Source organism: Ostrea edulis, chromosome 9 (assembly GCF_947568905.1).
Source record: "Ostrea edulis chromosome 9, xbOstEdul1.1, whole genome shotgun sequence".
Classification (NCBI taxonomy): domain Eukaryota; kingdom Metazoa; phylum Mollusca; class Bivalvia; order Ostreida; family Ostreidae; genus Ostrea; species Ostrea edulis.
Genome location: NC_079172.1, coordinates 56,395,682 through 56,410,865, shown reverse-complemented (window position 1 = coordinate 56,410,865; position 15,184 = coordinate 56,395,682). Strand labels below are relative to the sequence as shown.

Genomic DNA, 15,184 nt, shown 5'->3' with positions numbered 1-15,184 from the left:
AATACCTCGATGTACTGAAGGGGAAAAAAAAAAATCATTTTTCTCAATTCAGAATATCAGTGTATCATTCTTTCGTAGTATGGTGTAGTATCTGAGTGTGGGATATTTGTTTATGTAATATATGTCTCTTGGTAAATACGCGGGTTGTGTCGAAAATTTGAAGTTTACATAACCAACAGCGTTATGGTTTTTTCTTTCTTTTTAACCTTGTATCAAGCTTTTAGATCCGACACTTTAAAAAAGTAGGGTATTGTTGGATTTTCATGCTTTACGAAATATATATATATATATATATATAGAGAGAGAGAGAGAGAGAGAGAGAGAGAGAGAGAGAGAGATATCCAACGATGACTAAGTACTCATGATCCACATTTAATTAATTAAATTTAATTAATTACACTTAGCGCTTTCGCCCTGTTGTTCGGTTCTTCATGCAGAGTGTTACACTCTGAAGAGCCGAACAACACGGCGAAAGCGCTAAGTTTAATTAATTAAATGTGGACCATGTGTACTTAGTCATCGTTGGATATATTTGTTCTACTTATTACCTATACCATGGACTTTTCTGCAATTTTACTCTATCTATCTATCTATCTATCTATCTATCTATCTATCTATCTATCTATCTATCCATCCATCCTTCATAGTTTATACAATTTCTTTCGAAAGTATTTATACATGTAATGTCAAATATACCTAAATGTCTTTCTCGAACTAGAAATGTTTGTCCTACATCATAATCATTTTTCAACAGACAAATTTTGAACAGTGTTCAATAGAAACATTTAAAGTCCTCACACGAGATCAAATGACCAGTGTCTCCAGAAGAGTCTTGACTTAACGAAGATTATGAATACATAGTTAGCATTTAAACCTGTAATCTAAACTAAATAGGCATGCATTTGAAACCAGAGACATCCATCAAAGACAAAGAACCTCCGAATCTTAGCTCAATTTAGCTCTTACAAATTAGTTTTACCTTCTACACACACTGAACCAACATGTCATGGGTGGAATCAGCCTTCAAACCCGGGGAATTCTTGTTTACTTTCTCTTAGTTCATGGTGAGTTAGTTACATGTAGAACTAGGACAATTGTTCGAGCATTTGATATAACATTCTTACAAAAATCATTGTTATATTCACTCTGTGGTGTGAACTATTTGTTCTGTGTTTTTGTTTTACTTATAGCGAGCCAGCGCGAAGCGCTGGCTCGTACTGCGAGTTCTAATACTAGAGCGCGGGAAATAATCCGAGCTAAATCTAAACCTTTTAACAAGAAATTTTTTTGACGCCAATCTCAGAAGGACTTCCCTCGTCAAAAATGGCTGAGATCTCGCAAAGTCGCGTCTTGGACTATGATTGTGAACTTACGTGGATTATCATTCTAATCTTGTGGTCTCCTAGCTCGAAAATTCAGTGCATTATTAGGCGTAATGTTTAACGAAGTGCAATGTTTATGAAAGGCAGGGTAAGATGAAGTGTGACGTCATGTCTACGTTTTGACGTACGTCATAATAAGACTGACAGTGGCGGATCTAAATACTTGTTATTTCCATTTGTAAAAGTCATGCAACCGGGACAGAACACATTAGGCATACGTAATATAACATCGAATACAAATTGTGTTTAATCGACTGCAAACTACAAATATGATTAATGTACTATAGTTTCAAAAGGAATCGATTATTCTAACAAGAAAAAAACCTAACTTGTTAAAAATTATGTAAATTTAAGCTATTTGAAAAATCGCAAAAATTAAACATCAACGGAATTTGGCCGGATCGAAAACATTTTTTTTAAATCTTTGTTTTTTCAGCGTCTAAAAATAAGAACTGCTTAAATCTAGTTCCTTGGCACGTCCGGTAATGCATATCACGATGACACCCTCACCTCCTCAGTGATAACCAACCATGCCACTTGCTATTAACGACTGAAAAATAATTCATTAATTCTAGTTTTGTGAATAAATCTTTATGTATCCTAACAGCAACAGTGGAGAGGGGCTCAAATATGTTGCAATTTATTCAATAGAATGCGAATGCTAAAATATTTCATCATGGTGTTACAACTAGGATTATGTACAATATCACACTGTATAAATATTGTTCTAATTTTCTCTTCTGAAACATGCCATTACTACAAGAGGGTTGTTATAATATGAATTTTATTTATCTTTTAAAATTAGATGGGCATATACGCATATGGAGGGGCGGGATCTGCGCATGTATGGGCAATAGTGTTGAATTTATCGATTTATTCAAAATTATCATTATATTGAAATGCGTTTTATGTTCAAAGGCAGTGCTGTGTTCACACAGTTCTACAAACTTGAAAAGTTTGCAACAAGACTTGGCCATTTTTATCACACAATTAGTGACTTGGAAAGATTGAGGGTAGAAATAAGTAAAATAGAGGCATGCAGTCGAGAGCATACAGTTCTAAACAAGTCGCGTCAAAGGTTAAGCAAGTCACAGTGAAGACAGCAGGGAAAAATGTATATAGTATAAGAATATTTCAATCACATTCATCATGTTTTAATGATTTAATATGAAACCCTGGGGGAAAACTAAAATGGGCTGTTTCTGCTGCCTAATTTCATTCATGTACTGAGTATTTGGCTAATAGATACTGTTTAAATTGAACCTGATCAAAGCATGAACATTGCAAAATCTGTACATACACTGTACATGTAGCTGCGCTCGTTCAAACGGTAGCACCGTCAACATATTATACAAGTATCACAATGCTACTCAGAATATTCGGAACGGTAACAACATTCAGTTCTATGATACACTTTTAGACTCCTCCGATTACTGAAAAAAGGCCTTCCACTTACGACAATAATTAGCTGGATCTAGTTGTTTAACCTCTCTACTATCTTTTCCTAAGTTCCGTTATCTGACGGGAGGAGACCGGTGATGGGGCAGTGGGGTGTATGGAGTCCCTGGTCAGGATGCACTGCGTCCTGTGGCTCCGGTATATCTACCAGAACGGCCAACTGGATCATGAACGGCATTAAAACACAGTATTTGTTTCACGACATCATGGAGTGCTCCAGTCCCGCCAAATGTCCCGGTACGTGACTGTTTCTTGCATATCAACAACAGCTGATGAATATCTTACCATTATTTCTATTATGTGGGATTCCTTGCACTATAAATACTCACCTGCATATTGAAAATGCATGTAAGGACTTTTAGGAAAACCAATAGTTTCCATTTATACAAAAATTCGATATCTTGTGATCAACATTTGATCATATTGGGAAACTGTGAACTGAAATTTGATAATATCTTTGATACATTGATACAGAGGATGGACATTGGGGCATGTGGACAGTATGGAGTAAATGTCCAGTGATTTGTGGGGGAGGTGTGGCAAAACGCCACAGGAAATGCGACAACCCGGAGCCCTCGTATGGAGGACGAGATTGCACGGGGGAAGATTCCCAGAAACAGATCTGCAACAACAGAACATGTCCAGGTACATGTCAATAACAGACCATTAGATTCCATATCAGGCGAATATGGAATATCACTATGAATATGGCTTCATATGTAAGAAACAATACTGATCTAAACGCAAGACAAATACATTTTATGTATCATTAACCAGAGTATGAAATTCAGTATAATTGAACTATTTGTCTTTTAATTCTAGTTATTCCGAAAAGCTTTGATCCTAGTATATGCATGACAGATGTCTTTATTTGCAAAAGTGCAAAGTACTGCGTTCAGAAGATGTATCAGTGCGACGGACGACTTGATTGTGACGATGGAAGCGATGAAAGCAATTGTGTTATCGATGTACAAATCAACCCCACGGGTAATGAACTTCAATTCTTATCACTGGTAATTTTGTCTGTCTAGAATAGTACGTACCATGTCATGGCAGCCGTTACACGATAATGAGGCCCTGAGCACCAAGCATAGGTTTGTGGTACTACATTTTGTGACGTTTAGATATGAGTGAAAAATTCTCGACGGGACATAAAACAAATAAACACACTAACTTACTAACTAAAAGACACACAAAATACCATATGGCTGAAAATGATCTTAAAACACTTCTTCATACTTTCCTTTCCTTAAAAACAACTTTCGTAAATATTTAATAGCGAGCGAAGCTCGCGTCGCAAAGAGTTCGCTCCAATGTGAGTCACGTGATTTACTCTTCATCAGCTGAGTATTACCCGTAATGCTTCTGGGAAAATGTCGCCGTCACTGCGGTACACTTCATTGACAATCCCGTAATTAAAATAATTAGATTGTTTAGAAAGTACCATACACGTTTTTAAATCCCAGACAAGCTTTCTCATAGCTTCGAACGTTTTGTTTTTGCTTGGTTTGAAAGAAGAAAAAGCATTTCAGTTAATATGACGTCACAATGTAACAGTTTACATCCACTGCGTTATATTTCCCGCGTTAAATGAAGAGGCCGATAAAATAGGCCCATGTTGCAAGATGTTAATGGGCTTCGCTCGTCTCAACGGTCACACCGTACAACATATTATGTCACTGTAGATTTTAAACTCTATTCAATTATAAGGAGTGAACTTCATAGCAAGTGTGTTTTTGAAAAACCGTATGAAAGCGTTATCTGCACCAAGTTATGTTACATGTATATACCAATAGCGTGCTCTGATTTCAAATTCATACATTTTGATATACAAGTTATATTTGCTTTGTAGAGAACTCTGGATTTCAAATATTGACGTCAAACAGCATCATGATAGCAATGGCTGTAATTTTGCATATCAATTGCCAGTGATAATCGTTGTAAATCCGATAAACGCAATGTACCAACCACATCATCGATATGGAACTTAAAGCTATTTAACCTCTTTAAGCAATGGATTTAATAAAAACTTCAGTAATTATTAGTCTAATAGTATTGTTTTATCTTTACACAGCTAGATACGAGCAATTTCGGGATTGTTTAAGACGTATAGCGTATGCAATAAACAGAATCACTGTAGCTCAGAAGAGGCGTAGATCTCAGTGAAACTAATGGGGTATTGGAGCCTTCTTGATTTATTCCGGGAGTTAACGCCATACACCCGTTGCTATAAATAGAAGTACTTATGTCAAAGCTATGTCATCCAGAAGATTCTACTGTTTACCTATTGCAGAAAAATTCCTATAACTATAGATCAAGCAATGTTTTCACAACTCCAGTTTGTATCGAAAATACTTTGATCTTACTTTATATTTGATTAGTGGTGGTAGTTATTATCAAAAGTGAATTGGGTTAAAAATAGCGAGGAAGACTTTCACGGCCCCATGTTGGTGTTGTGTCTTGGGGTATTATATACAGGACACGAATACGGTGAAGTACATGTAATGTTGGGGTCCTTTTCTGCTTACAAAGACACGGAAAGCCTACATTTATGACTTTTTAAGAATTCAACTTACTTTTTGAATTATCTAAAGCTGGAACTATTGGATGGATGTATATTGTTTAACGTCCCTCTCGAGACTATTCCACTCATATTAAGACGTCACCATTACCGGTGAAGGGCAGCAAAATTTAAGCCTATGCTCGGCGCTTATGGCCACTGAGCAGGGAGGGATCATTATCGTGCCACACCTGCTGTGACACGGGGCCTCGGTTTTTGCGGTCTCATTCGAAGGACCGCCCCATTTAGTCACCTTTTACGACAAGCAAGGAGTACTGAGGACCTATTCTAACCCGGATCCCCACGGTTCTGGAACCATTGGCAAACACATGCTGGAACTACATGTAATATCTTCCTCGTGGTTGTAAAGACTAGGTAATATTTTTCTGCAGAAGGGTGTATATCTATTATGTATGTGTAATTACTATAGAAGATGGAATATTTCCTCATTCATAGAGCGTATATGTCTTTATTAGATCATTATCAGTTGATAACGGTGCAGATGTAAAGAAATATGTAAATGACGGCAGTGCAAACATTTTACAAAATATTTCATTGTGATATGGCTGGGTATCATGACTTTATTTTCAAATGTTGTCAACTCTCCCTACATTTGTAGTTGGCTCCACCAAATTTTGCATATTTTTGGGTATATGTACCCTCAACCCCGAAATTGGGATATCTTTATTACTCGACATGTCCATTATGTATTCATAGGCACCTGATCCCACCTCTGGTATATTCAGGGGTCCATGTTTGCCTAACTCTCTATTTTGTATTCCTTATAGGAGTTATGAGGTTGATCACTGTTCGTTATCTTCACCTTTTCGTTCAAAACTTCTACACGAGAAGAAATGTCTTGCTATGACTTTCAACTCGACATTTAGATGCATCAACGATGTTTTATCAATAAACAATATTCACTTTCATTCATACATCGATTCGATATGTCCCAGTGTATTTGAAATATAAGACACCACAGAGTCTTCCACATTTGTTTCATATTTGGATGTTTTACTGAATTTAGACGTTAATGGCAAGCTATCAACTCAACTTTATCTTCAGCTTCTCTATCATCAACTTCCCATACCTATGTAGTAATACTTCATTACCTGCGACCGCCGCGGTGGTCTAGAGGTAGAGCCTTCGCCTTGCATGCGGAAGTTCGGGTTTCAAATCCCGGCCGCGACAGACTTAAGTCGTTAAAACAGGTTGTGACAGTTCCATCACCAAAACGCTTGGCATCAGGTGTGAATGTAATGGGTCCTCGGAGATGACCTGAAAAACGGATGTCCCGTGTCACAGTAGGTGTGGCACGCTAAAGAACCCTCAACTGCTCAATGGCCGTAAGCGCCGTGCATAGGTCTAAATTTGAAGCTCTTTTTGGTGACATCTCCATATGAGCGAAATATTCTCGAGAGGGACATCAAACAAGATATAATCAATCATTCATTACCTGCGTGTGGTGTTTATGTTTCTCAGCTGATTTGATACGCGAGAGCATGTTCTGTGTATGATGTTGGAGAGGTTTCAACAGTCTCGTTTAAAGTTAGCATTTCTCAATATGTGTGGTCGCTATAATTATTAAAATAAATGTAGCATGTCGTTGAGTCACATTTTTCTGACGTATTTCATTGTAATCATTAGGCCGTTCTTTAAATACTGATTTGACTACAGATTACTCCTGATCAAGGCAGAAGGCTCGCGTAGAGTGTGAACGGTCATCATGGAATACTTCTAGACACATGATCCCATCTCTGGCGTTTCTTGAAGTGCATGTTTGCCCAGTTCGCAAATTTGTATTCTCTACGAGTTCTATGAGATTGATCACTGTGCGTTATCTTCATCTTTTCATTCAAATGATACAGTTCATGATAAACACATTTATTTAAGTGTCATTCATTTCTTCACACAGCTACATGTATTACAACAAATAATATTAAAGCATAGGAATGCAGTTTTGCTCAAATATCTCAAACGCGTTAGTTCAAAATAATTTTAATTTTAAGCCAGTGATATGAAAATCAACAAAATAGCCTTGTGATACCAGGATCATCTCTTAGTAAGCAGCATTCTTGAAATGTTCAAAGGTGTCCACCCAACTTTACCACTGCAAAAAGCGAGAAACATATTATTATCTTCTTAATTTTAATCATAAGTCACAAATCATGCAACAATATATCACCAAGGTATTCTATTATACCCTCCAATTGATTCGATATGTAATCAATTTATACAGATATTCCTCTCATTGAACAGGATGTCCTTTCCTTAACATCTTCAAAAACCAGGTTATACTTTCTATTATGTTGCTCCCGTGGGGATCCGGGATATAATAGGTTCTTGGTACCCCTTGCTTGTCGTAAGATGCGACTTCCTTCGGATGAAACAGCAAAAACTGAGATCCGTGTACAGCAGGTGTGGTACGATAAAGATCCCTTCCTGATCAAAGGCCGTAAGCACCAAGCATAGGCATGAATTGTGTAGCCCTTCACCGGAAATGGTGACATCTCCATATGAGTGAAAAATTATCAAGCGTCCCGCTATTCAATGAATTCTATTATGTTAGGTATTGGACGGTCCAAGGCGCGTTAACACCGAGGACTGTGTGATGTAATAAAATAAAAAGTTTAAGGCTTATAACTTATCTAAAATATCTCACTCCCGTATATTATTCTAATCATTGAACTATTCAATAAGTTAGGCTATTGTTTATTGTAATCTGTTTCTTATTTAAATTTCGGTAATTTAATAAGAAGGATTGCACAAGGAGTGCAAAAAGAAAAAAGAAAGAAAAAAAAGACTATTTTGTTCTCTCTTTAAAATGATTCATTGTGATATACACTATCCTAACTACCCATGCGCAGAAGTGAGGAAAGTTTGTAATTTTTTAATGTTCGTTCAATTTGCACTTGTTTGACCAGCAGGATTCGTCAAGGACTGCTGGTCAAACAAGTGCAAATTGAACGAACATTAAAAAATTACAAACTGCGCATGGGTAGTTAGGATAGTGTATATCACAATGAATCAAACGCAGGATATGTTTACGGAACCTAAATCAAATTAATATTTAGATTACATTCTTGGTGATATATTTACCTATGAAAAAGAAATGCGCGAAAATGGATATTTCAATTTGAATTTAGAAACAGTCAAGTCAGCAGATTTTTTTTTTTTTTATGAGTAATGAAAAACGGACACAGAAGAACAACAAAGACACGTCAGCAACATCGTGCAAATACCTCCCCCCTAAAACATCAAGAGATTCTTGAACTTTTCTTAGACTAATATCCACACTTTTCAACTGTAAAGTGCCCAATAAGCTAAGTTAAAGCTGACATGAATTAATAAATACGTACACCTTTCTCATCTTATCCGCCATATTTCTTTCAGGTAGCTTTACTCTAGCCGTATATACCCCAAATGTGATTGTCACACCTAAGTGATTTTCTAGGTGGACTCGACCAGTGCACATCTCCGATAGTAATATATAGGGAATGAGAAACAAATAAAATAACATTTTAAAACATTATGCTGTGCTCAAAATTACAAAATATTGATTGTATACTAATGCAACATTCTGGAAAGTTTAGATAAGTAAGACAAAAATGCAAAAAAAAAAAAAAAAAAAAAAAAAAAAAAAAAAAAAAAAGAAGCTTTTCTTGCTTACTTGTAAGTGCATGCAAGTATTTGCATTTTCTAATAAAATAAATGCGGATAAATCATTTGCCAATTACATACTGATAGAATGAAATAGGCAAAGAGCATAAAATATGTTATTTATATCAATTCTTGCAAAATAAAGGTACATGCCATATGCATAATATGCAATGCACTAGGTATAATCGCCCAAAAAAAGTATCAAATACGGGCGTCTATTCAACAGGTATCGGAGATGTGCACTTACCGAAAAATATTAACACATATTTCAGCTTGTCTGTAAATATGTGTCTTTATCTAACCATTACTTACGATAGTATTCGCATCAACGTATGATTTACTATATGTATATATATAATAATAGTAAGCCCATCTCTGTTATGTTGCAATCCGGAAACTTTGTTCCTGAATTATAACTCATCACGGGTGCACTCGGCAGTTACGCATCCCAGCTTCCTTCTTTTCCATTCAGCAGCCAACCAAGAAGGTCGGTCAAATTTTGGGGAAGAATTGGCTGGCAGATGGAAGTCCACTGCTTTTCAAGCTTATATTAGATCACCACTTACTCCAACATCTCCTATATCTTAAGTTTTCCCAATTTTTGGTATGCATTACAGGCTGTGTAAAAACAGACAGAATAACAGTTTGGATAGTCGGTTCATCAATCATAAAAAAGGCATCAATAGCGGCAAGAAATAGACCGGGGGGATGGAGCTTAGGCCTGAACCAAAGAGGAGTAGATATTTGGTGGCAGGGGTATGGCGGTCTAAAATTCATACACCTGGTCAAAAAAGTCAGATACTTGACCACTTTAGAGGACCCCCCTAAATATTTGCTTATCCATTGTGGGGCCAATGATTTAGGCCAAACTAAACTCCAGAGCTTATTGCATAGAATCAAAGCTGACATCAAATTGCTTTCAGGTATATTCTCTCACACCACACTTATATGGTCCTTCCTTCTCCCACGTATTTCTTGGAGACACTCTCAAAATGTAAGGGCTATAGAACAGGCTAGGAATAGGTTGAATAGGTGGGTAGCCAATCAGGTGTTTGCTTGTGGGGGAAAATTCTCACCCACCCCCAATTCATAGGGAAACCAGCACAACTCTATCACTCAGACGGGACTCATTTATCGGACTTGGGAAATTATATTTTTCTTAGCAATATCCAAGGGGCCCTTGAATATTTCGCAAATGGGGGAGAAAGCAAACAGTTTCCTTGTAAATAAAGTAAGGTAGGCATTCAGACTGGGGGGGGGGGGGGGGTATTTTAGGCAATGGCACAGTGGTCGGTTCTATTGAAGGTTCCTACCCCCACCATGTGGCGATGGGCTCCCTGATTAATTTTCTGCAATTGCACAAATGTAATCAGGTTGCCCATATGGCCAAATCGTCACCTTCAAGTTGGTTGTGAAAATATACGTTGACTGTTGATGATGGTTGAATGTTGATTTGACAGTTTAATTTCATTTTATGTAAATAATTAAGAGTTGAATACTTGTGTGTTGTATGTGTCGGTAGCATGATTGAGATCAACCCAGCATGTTACTTGCCCTTTTGGAAGACGCATAATATGTTGTTGTTGGGGGTGAGCCCTGTTGTTCGGCGACCCCACAGATGTTGTTTCTGACCACTGTGGCCAATATATTCCATACAATAAACCCATACATTTACATCGTGTTTTTATTCTGAAAAAGACAATGGTGGTGAGACTGATACGTCTTTGATAATAGATTCTCTTTATTCTGATAAATCCACGAAACAAAATGATAAACTCCATTTGTATCTCGTTAGAACTTTACAACACGTTGTCATTCCATTATACAGACTGCGACACACTTCACCCGTGCCAAAGTGTGTCTTCAATCAGGGGAGATGTCAGAGTCGAAAATTTTTCCTGTATTGAATGCTTGTCTGGTCGAGGTTTTACAGTTTATAGAAATCGGGAATCTAATATCTGGTTGGATATATTGCGTGCACAATTCAAAATTTCTCGATGATCATATACAAACTTGGATATACAAATAAGGGAATAATGATCGAAAATATACATCTGTGTGCAAATGCGTGTATTGCATTTGCAATCCATAATAAACAGTTCATTACACAAAGACACATATGAAAGGAAATTTATAAACGAAAATATAGTTTTGTTGTCTCTTTTGGAACCACATAATTATTTACGGTCTCTGTATGTCCATATTCATTGAGAGAGAGAGAGAGAGAGAGAGAGAGAGAGAGAGAGAGAGAGCGACCGTCCTACTTCGATTTATAATATATCATTTCACAGAAGGAAAGAAAATTGATCACTTATATAAATGTAATCTTTCAAGCATTAAAAATTTGTGATTGACAATATATTGGAAACTTACAGGAGTTGATGCTTATAATTGAATTCATTACAAATTTAAAAAAAAAAATTGGTTTGAACTGTGCATGTAGAAAATACTGACTTTGTATGTTAGAATAACGGGAAAAAGGTAAATTGTCAAAAAAAGTGGGGAAAGCAGACCAGCCTTCCTGCCCACCCCAACCCCCCTGTTTTCGTGCTTGAAACAACATATCAATTCGTGTTGAAAGAAAGGTGCATATCTACATTTCATTAAATTCCAAAGGCGCTCGAATTGATGTGTTCCCCTATTAATTATTTTGTATGCAAGATTCGTTCCCGAATTTAGAATCATGCTTTCAGTCAGAGCAGAAATGAATTCATGTTGAAGTATATCTAGTTTGAATGCAAATGTTGGGTTCCTTCTTTTAATTTCATCAGACTCATAAGAAACCCCTCTCCCAAACTATGCAGCTTTGTTTTTATTGATATCTAAATCGGTATAAATGAATCCGGATATAAATTATATAATGTTTTTTCGTGATCATATAGATATTGATACTGATAATGAAAAAAGAAAATGTTTATACTCTTGCTTTCTGCCTATCCTACTAATGCATTACAGTATATTGACATTTTATCATATCAAATAAAAGCTCAACACGAATTTTACTGATTTATGCATACTAACATCTTATCGAATACATTTGAATTTGAAATTTCTACGTACAGCGGTATGGCCATTGCGCCAGATCTACGAAATGAAAATATTTATGAATAAATTACACTCAAGCCTCAAAGTAATCATTATGGCATGTTACAGAAACGTTAAAACACACAAATGCTATAGTCCTGCAATGCATGCATGCGATTTTTCTGAATACATGTATTTACGTATTCATGAATGAAGTTCCTACGCTCGAAAATATCTTGGTCTTTATGCATTTTGTTTTGTGATTTTGGTTTACCATTCCTTACACTGTGTAAATGAAGGAAAACTTGGTAAAGGGTGCAATTCTACATGCGCCATACAATTAGTATACATGCATGTGTTGCAAAACAAAATGTACATGTAATAACCAGACATGTATCGTCATTTTTCATGGGGGGGGGGGGGGGGGGGGGGTACAACAGGGGGGAAAATTGGATTCTTCAAAATTTCTTGCCATTCAAAATAATAATTAAAAACGATGAACGAAAACAGCAATAAAATAAAACACCCAAACAAACCAAGATGTTCTGTCCGATGTTCAAAGTCCTAATGTGGGGTGAAGGGTTAAAGAGTCTTTTACTTTGACTACCTCAATAATTTCCCCCTACACTTCATTTTCTTCAATCGTTGGGGGTCGGATGGGGTGGTTAGAGTCCTCTTCTATAAGTGCCTCATATCTTCATTTTCTTAATTGGTGGTGGTGTGTGTCTTCTACTATTATATCAGAACTTTCAAGCTGGGGTAAGTGGGGGAGGGGTTGTCACTCAATGTATCTTTTATTTGCATTACAAACTAACAAAAAAATGGATATTGTTATTAAAGGTGGGTGACAGACACTCTTGTCCTCTCCCCTTGATGTTTGATAACGACGCATAATATGCTAAAATCGATTATTACATTTTCCATTAGTACAATTTGCGTCGAGTTCGACGCAGAATGTAATAATGCAAAATGGCATAGATATATAAGATCTATTGAGCGCCAAATTAGCATAAAATGAAGTAATTGAAAATAACATTATTTAAAAATATGTTTAATTTTTAATTAATGCGTGCTTTAAATGAATCAATTAAATCTGTATTATCAATTAATGAGAGCAATATTGAGTTACTAGTACTGTTCTCTTTTTATTGAATTAACGATATCATTTGTCTTAATAAGAGCACGATTATTACAAGATCACCGGTTCTCTCTCTCTCTCTCTCTCTCTCTCTCTCTCTCTCTCGTCGTTATCCCTCGTTGTTATCTCTCTCTCTCTCTCTGTCTGTCCCTCTCTCTCTCCCATCCCATACACTCGTACAGTGTTGTATATGCAAAATGAACCTAAATGATTTCCTGATTTATAAATCTGCAATACTCTGACCAGTAAATCATATGGTATAAGGATTCATGCACAATACAGGGTAAATATTATACTCTGATATTTCCCCTGATTGAAGATAGCTGATCGGCACGGGCTAAGTGTGTCGCAGTCTGTACAATGGACAATGTTGTTTACTGTTGGAATGCAAATGGAGTTTATCGTTTTGTTTCATGGATTATGCAAATAAAGGGAGTTTTACTACTACTTAGAGTATTTTCGACAAGTGTACACGTACATCTGCGGTCCTTTACAGATATTACGAGTAGGCCCAGGTAAATTGTCGTCCGCATTCGATGCGTTTTCATGGCGAGCATACATGCCATTTTTATAAGTACAGTAGTATTTATGTCTTTGCCTTGTACTTGAAGTAATTGTGAATGGTATAGATTGTATACTCTTTGCTTATCAATAGATAAAAGATGAAATATTTCTCCGCATTTTTGAATAGTTTTGACATATTTACTTTAAATGTACGCACGTTCACGTAAAGAAAAGGCATTCTATATATATTTATCCAAATATATATATTTAGAATGATTTACTACTGTACGATATGTTTATTATAATTTTGAGCACTGCGTGGTGTTCCAAAACGTGATTTCATTTCTTCTTGATGTCCTATAAATTAGTATCGGAGATGTACGTGTTACCTGTCGAAGCTACCCGCACAGGTAAATCGAAGACACTGATGTGAAGTGAAGCGTAGCAAAGCTCGTCCCCTTATATACCATGCGAACGCCGATACATATAACAATAGAAATTCCAACTAATATGGCGGATTAGCAGAGAGATATGGCGGACATATAGAATTATACTATATTTATTAATTCATGTCAGCTTTAAAACGTGATGGATTGTCACAACGTAATGGATTGTCACAGCGTGATGGATTGTCACAACGTAATGGATTGTCACAACGTGATGGATTGTCACAGGCAACGTTCAGGCTGGGATTTCTCAAAAACATTTCAAACTTAAGTTCGAGTTTTCTTTTATTCGAGCAGTCAAAATTTGAGTAAAATCTCACACTTAGTCAAGTTTCGACTTAAGATTGTTTCGAGAAATTCAGGCCTGGACACCAAGGGGATATTGAACTTTATAAAACAAAAGATGATGTCACGGAATTGTTTTATTCTTCAGTTACCTCCATTTGATTGTCTTTTATTCCATCGCTGTTAATTGGGAATTTTGTCTGTGTTTCATATGAGTTTATTGTCTCGAATGATGGCATTGGCTGTTTTGTCTCTGTCTGTAACTCGTCCTCTGAAGAAAAGAAATTCAGTTTGAAATAATGACCATGCAGTCACACAAATGTGGTATGGGCTTTTTCCATTTTTTATCATTTCTAATTTTTCTTCTTTGTGATCACTTTTCTCTATATGGATCAACATAATATACGTAATGTCAGAAAAAGAATAATTTTATAAGAAAATTTAAAAATAATAAAGACGCATTCCAAAACATGATACAGTTTACAAATACAAAATCCGTGGATAAATACAAATAATATGTAAACATTCAAAACATTAATCAACCTAATATTAAACGTTTTCATTCAAATATCTCTGTACTTATACATGTAGTGACAGAGTCTTGTTTTCCTTAAAACCATATATACAGTATACATTCTAACGATTTCAAGCTCTGAATTTAGTTTTCGTATTACATGTACATAATGGACCATCTTTAGTAAATTACCAAAACCACAGAACTACGCCC

The 15,184-nt window shown here is 36.2% G+C and overlaps 2 protein-coding genes across 4 annotated transcripts in view; one reads left to right on the top strand and one right to left on the bottom strand.

Moving 5' to 3' along the window:
* Nucleotides 1-952: 952 nt before the first annotated feature.
* Nucleotides 953-4,884, top strand: LOC125657787 (thrombospondin-1-like). Its single transcript, XM_048888559.2, has 5 exons — nt 953-1,064; nt 2,892-3,077; nt 3,315-3,485; nt 3,663-3,827; nt 4,693-4,884. The coding sequence occupies exons 1-5, from the start codon at nt 1,007-1,009 to the stop codon at nt 4,770-4,772; spliced, it is 660 nt and encodes a 219-aa protein (XP_048744516.1). The 5' UTR covers nt 953-1,006; the 3' UTR covers nt 4,773-4,884.
* A 2,498-nt stretch (nt 4,885-7,382) lies between these two features.
* The window catches only part of LOC125657785 (protocadherin Fat 4-like), a 37,157-nt gene continuing 29,355 nt past the window's right edge, over nt 7,383-15,184 (bottom strand). For 2 of the 3 annotated variants that reach the window (XM_056149675.1, XM_056149676.1), the window contains one exon: nt 14,272-14,728. In XM_056149675.1, coding sequence (XP_056005650.1) covers nt 14,595-14,728 — 134 coding nt within the window. In that variant the 3' untranslated portion in view covers nt 14,272-14,594. Of the gene's footprint in view, nt 7,511-14,271; nt 14,729-15,184 lie in introns of those variants that run through there. The other variant, XM_048888554.1, reaches the window with a different exon arrangement.

Bases quoted from the DNA above. Each gene is read 5' to 3' on its own strand.
- LOC125657787 (XM_048888559.2), top strand. From the start codon at position 1,007: ATGGGTGGAATCAGCCTTCAAACCCGGGGAATTCTTGTTTACTTTCTC. The intron at 3,078-3,314 runs GTACGTGACTGT...ACATTGATACAG, and splicing joins CAGTCCCGCCAAATGTCCCG to AGGATGGACATTGGGGCATG. The intron at 3,486-3,662 runs GTACATGTCAAT...TTTTAATTCTAG, and splicing joins CAACAACAGAACATGTCCAG to TTATTCCGAAAAGCTTTGAT.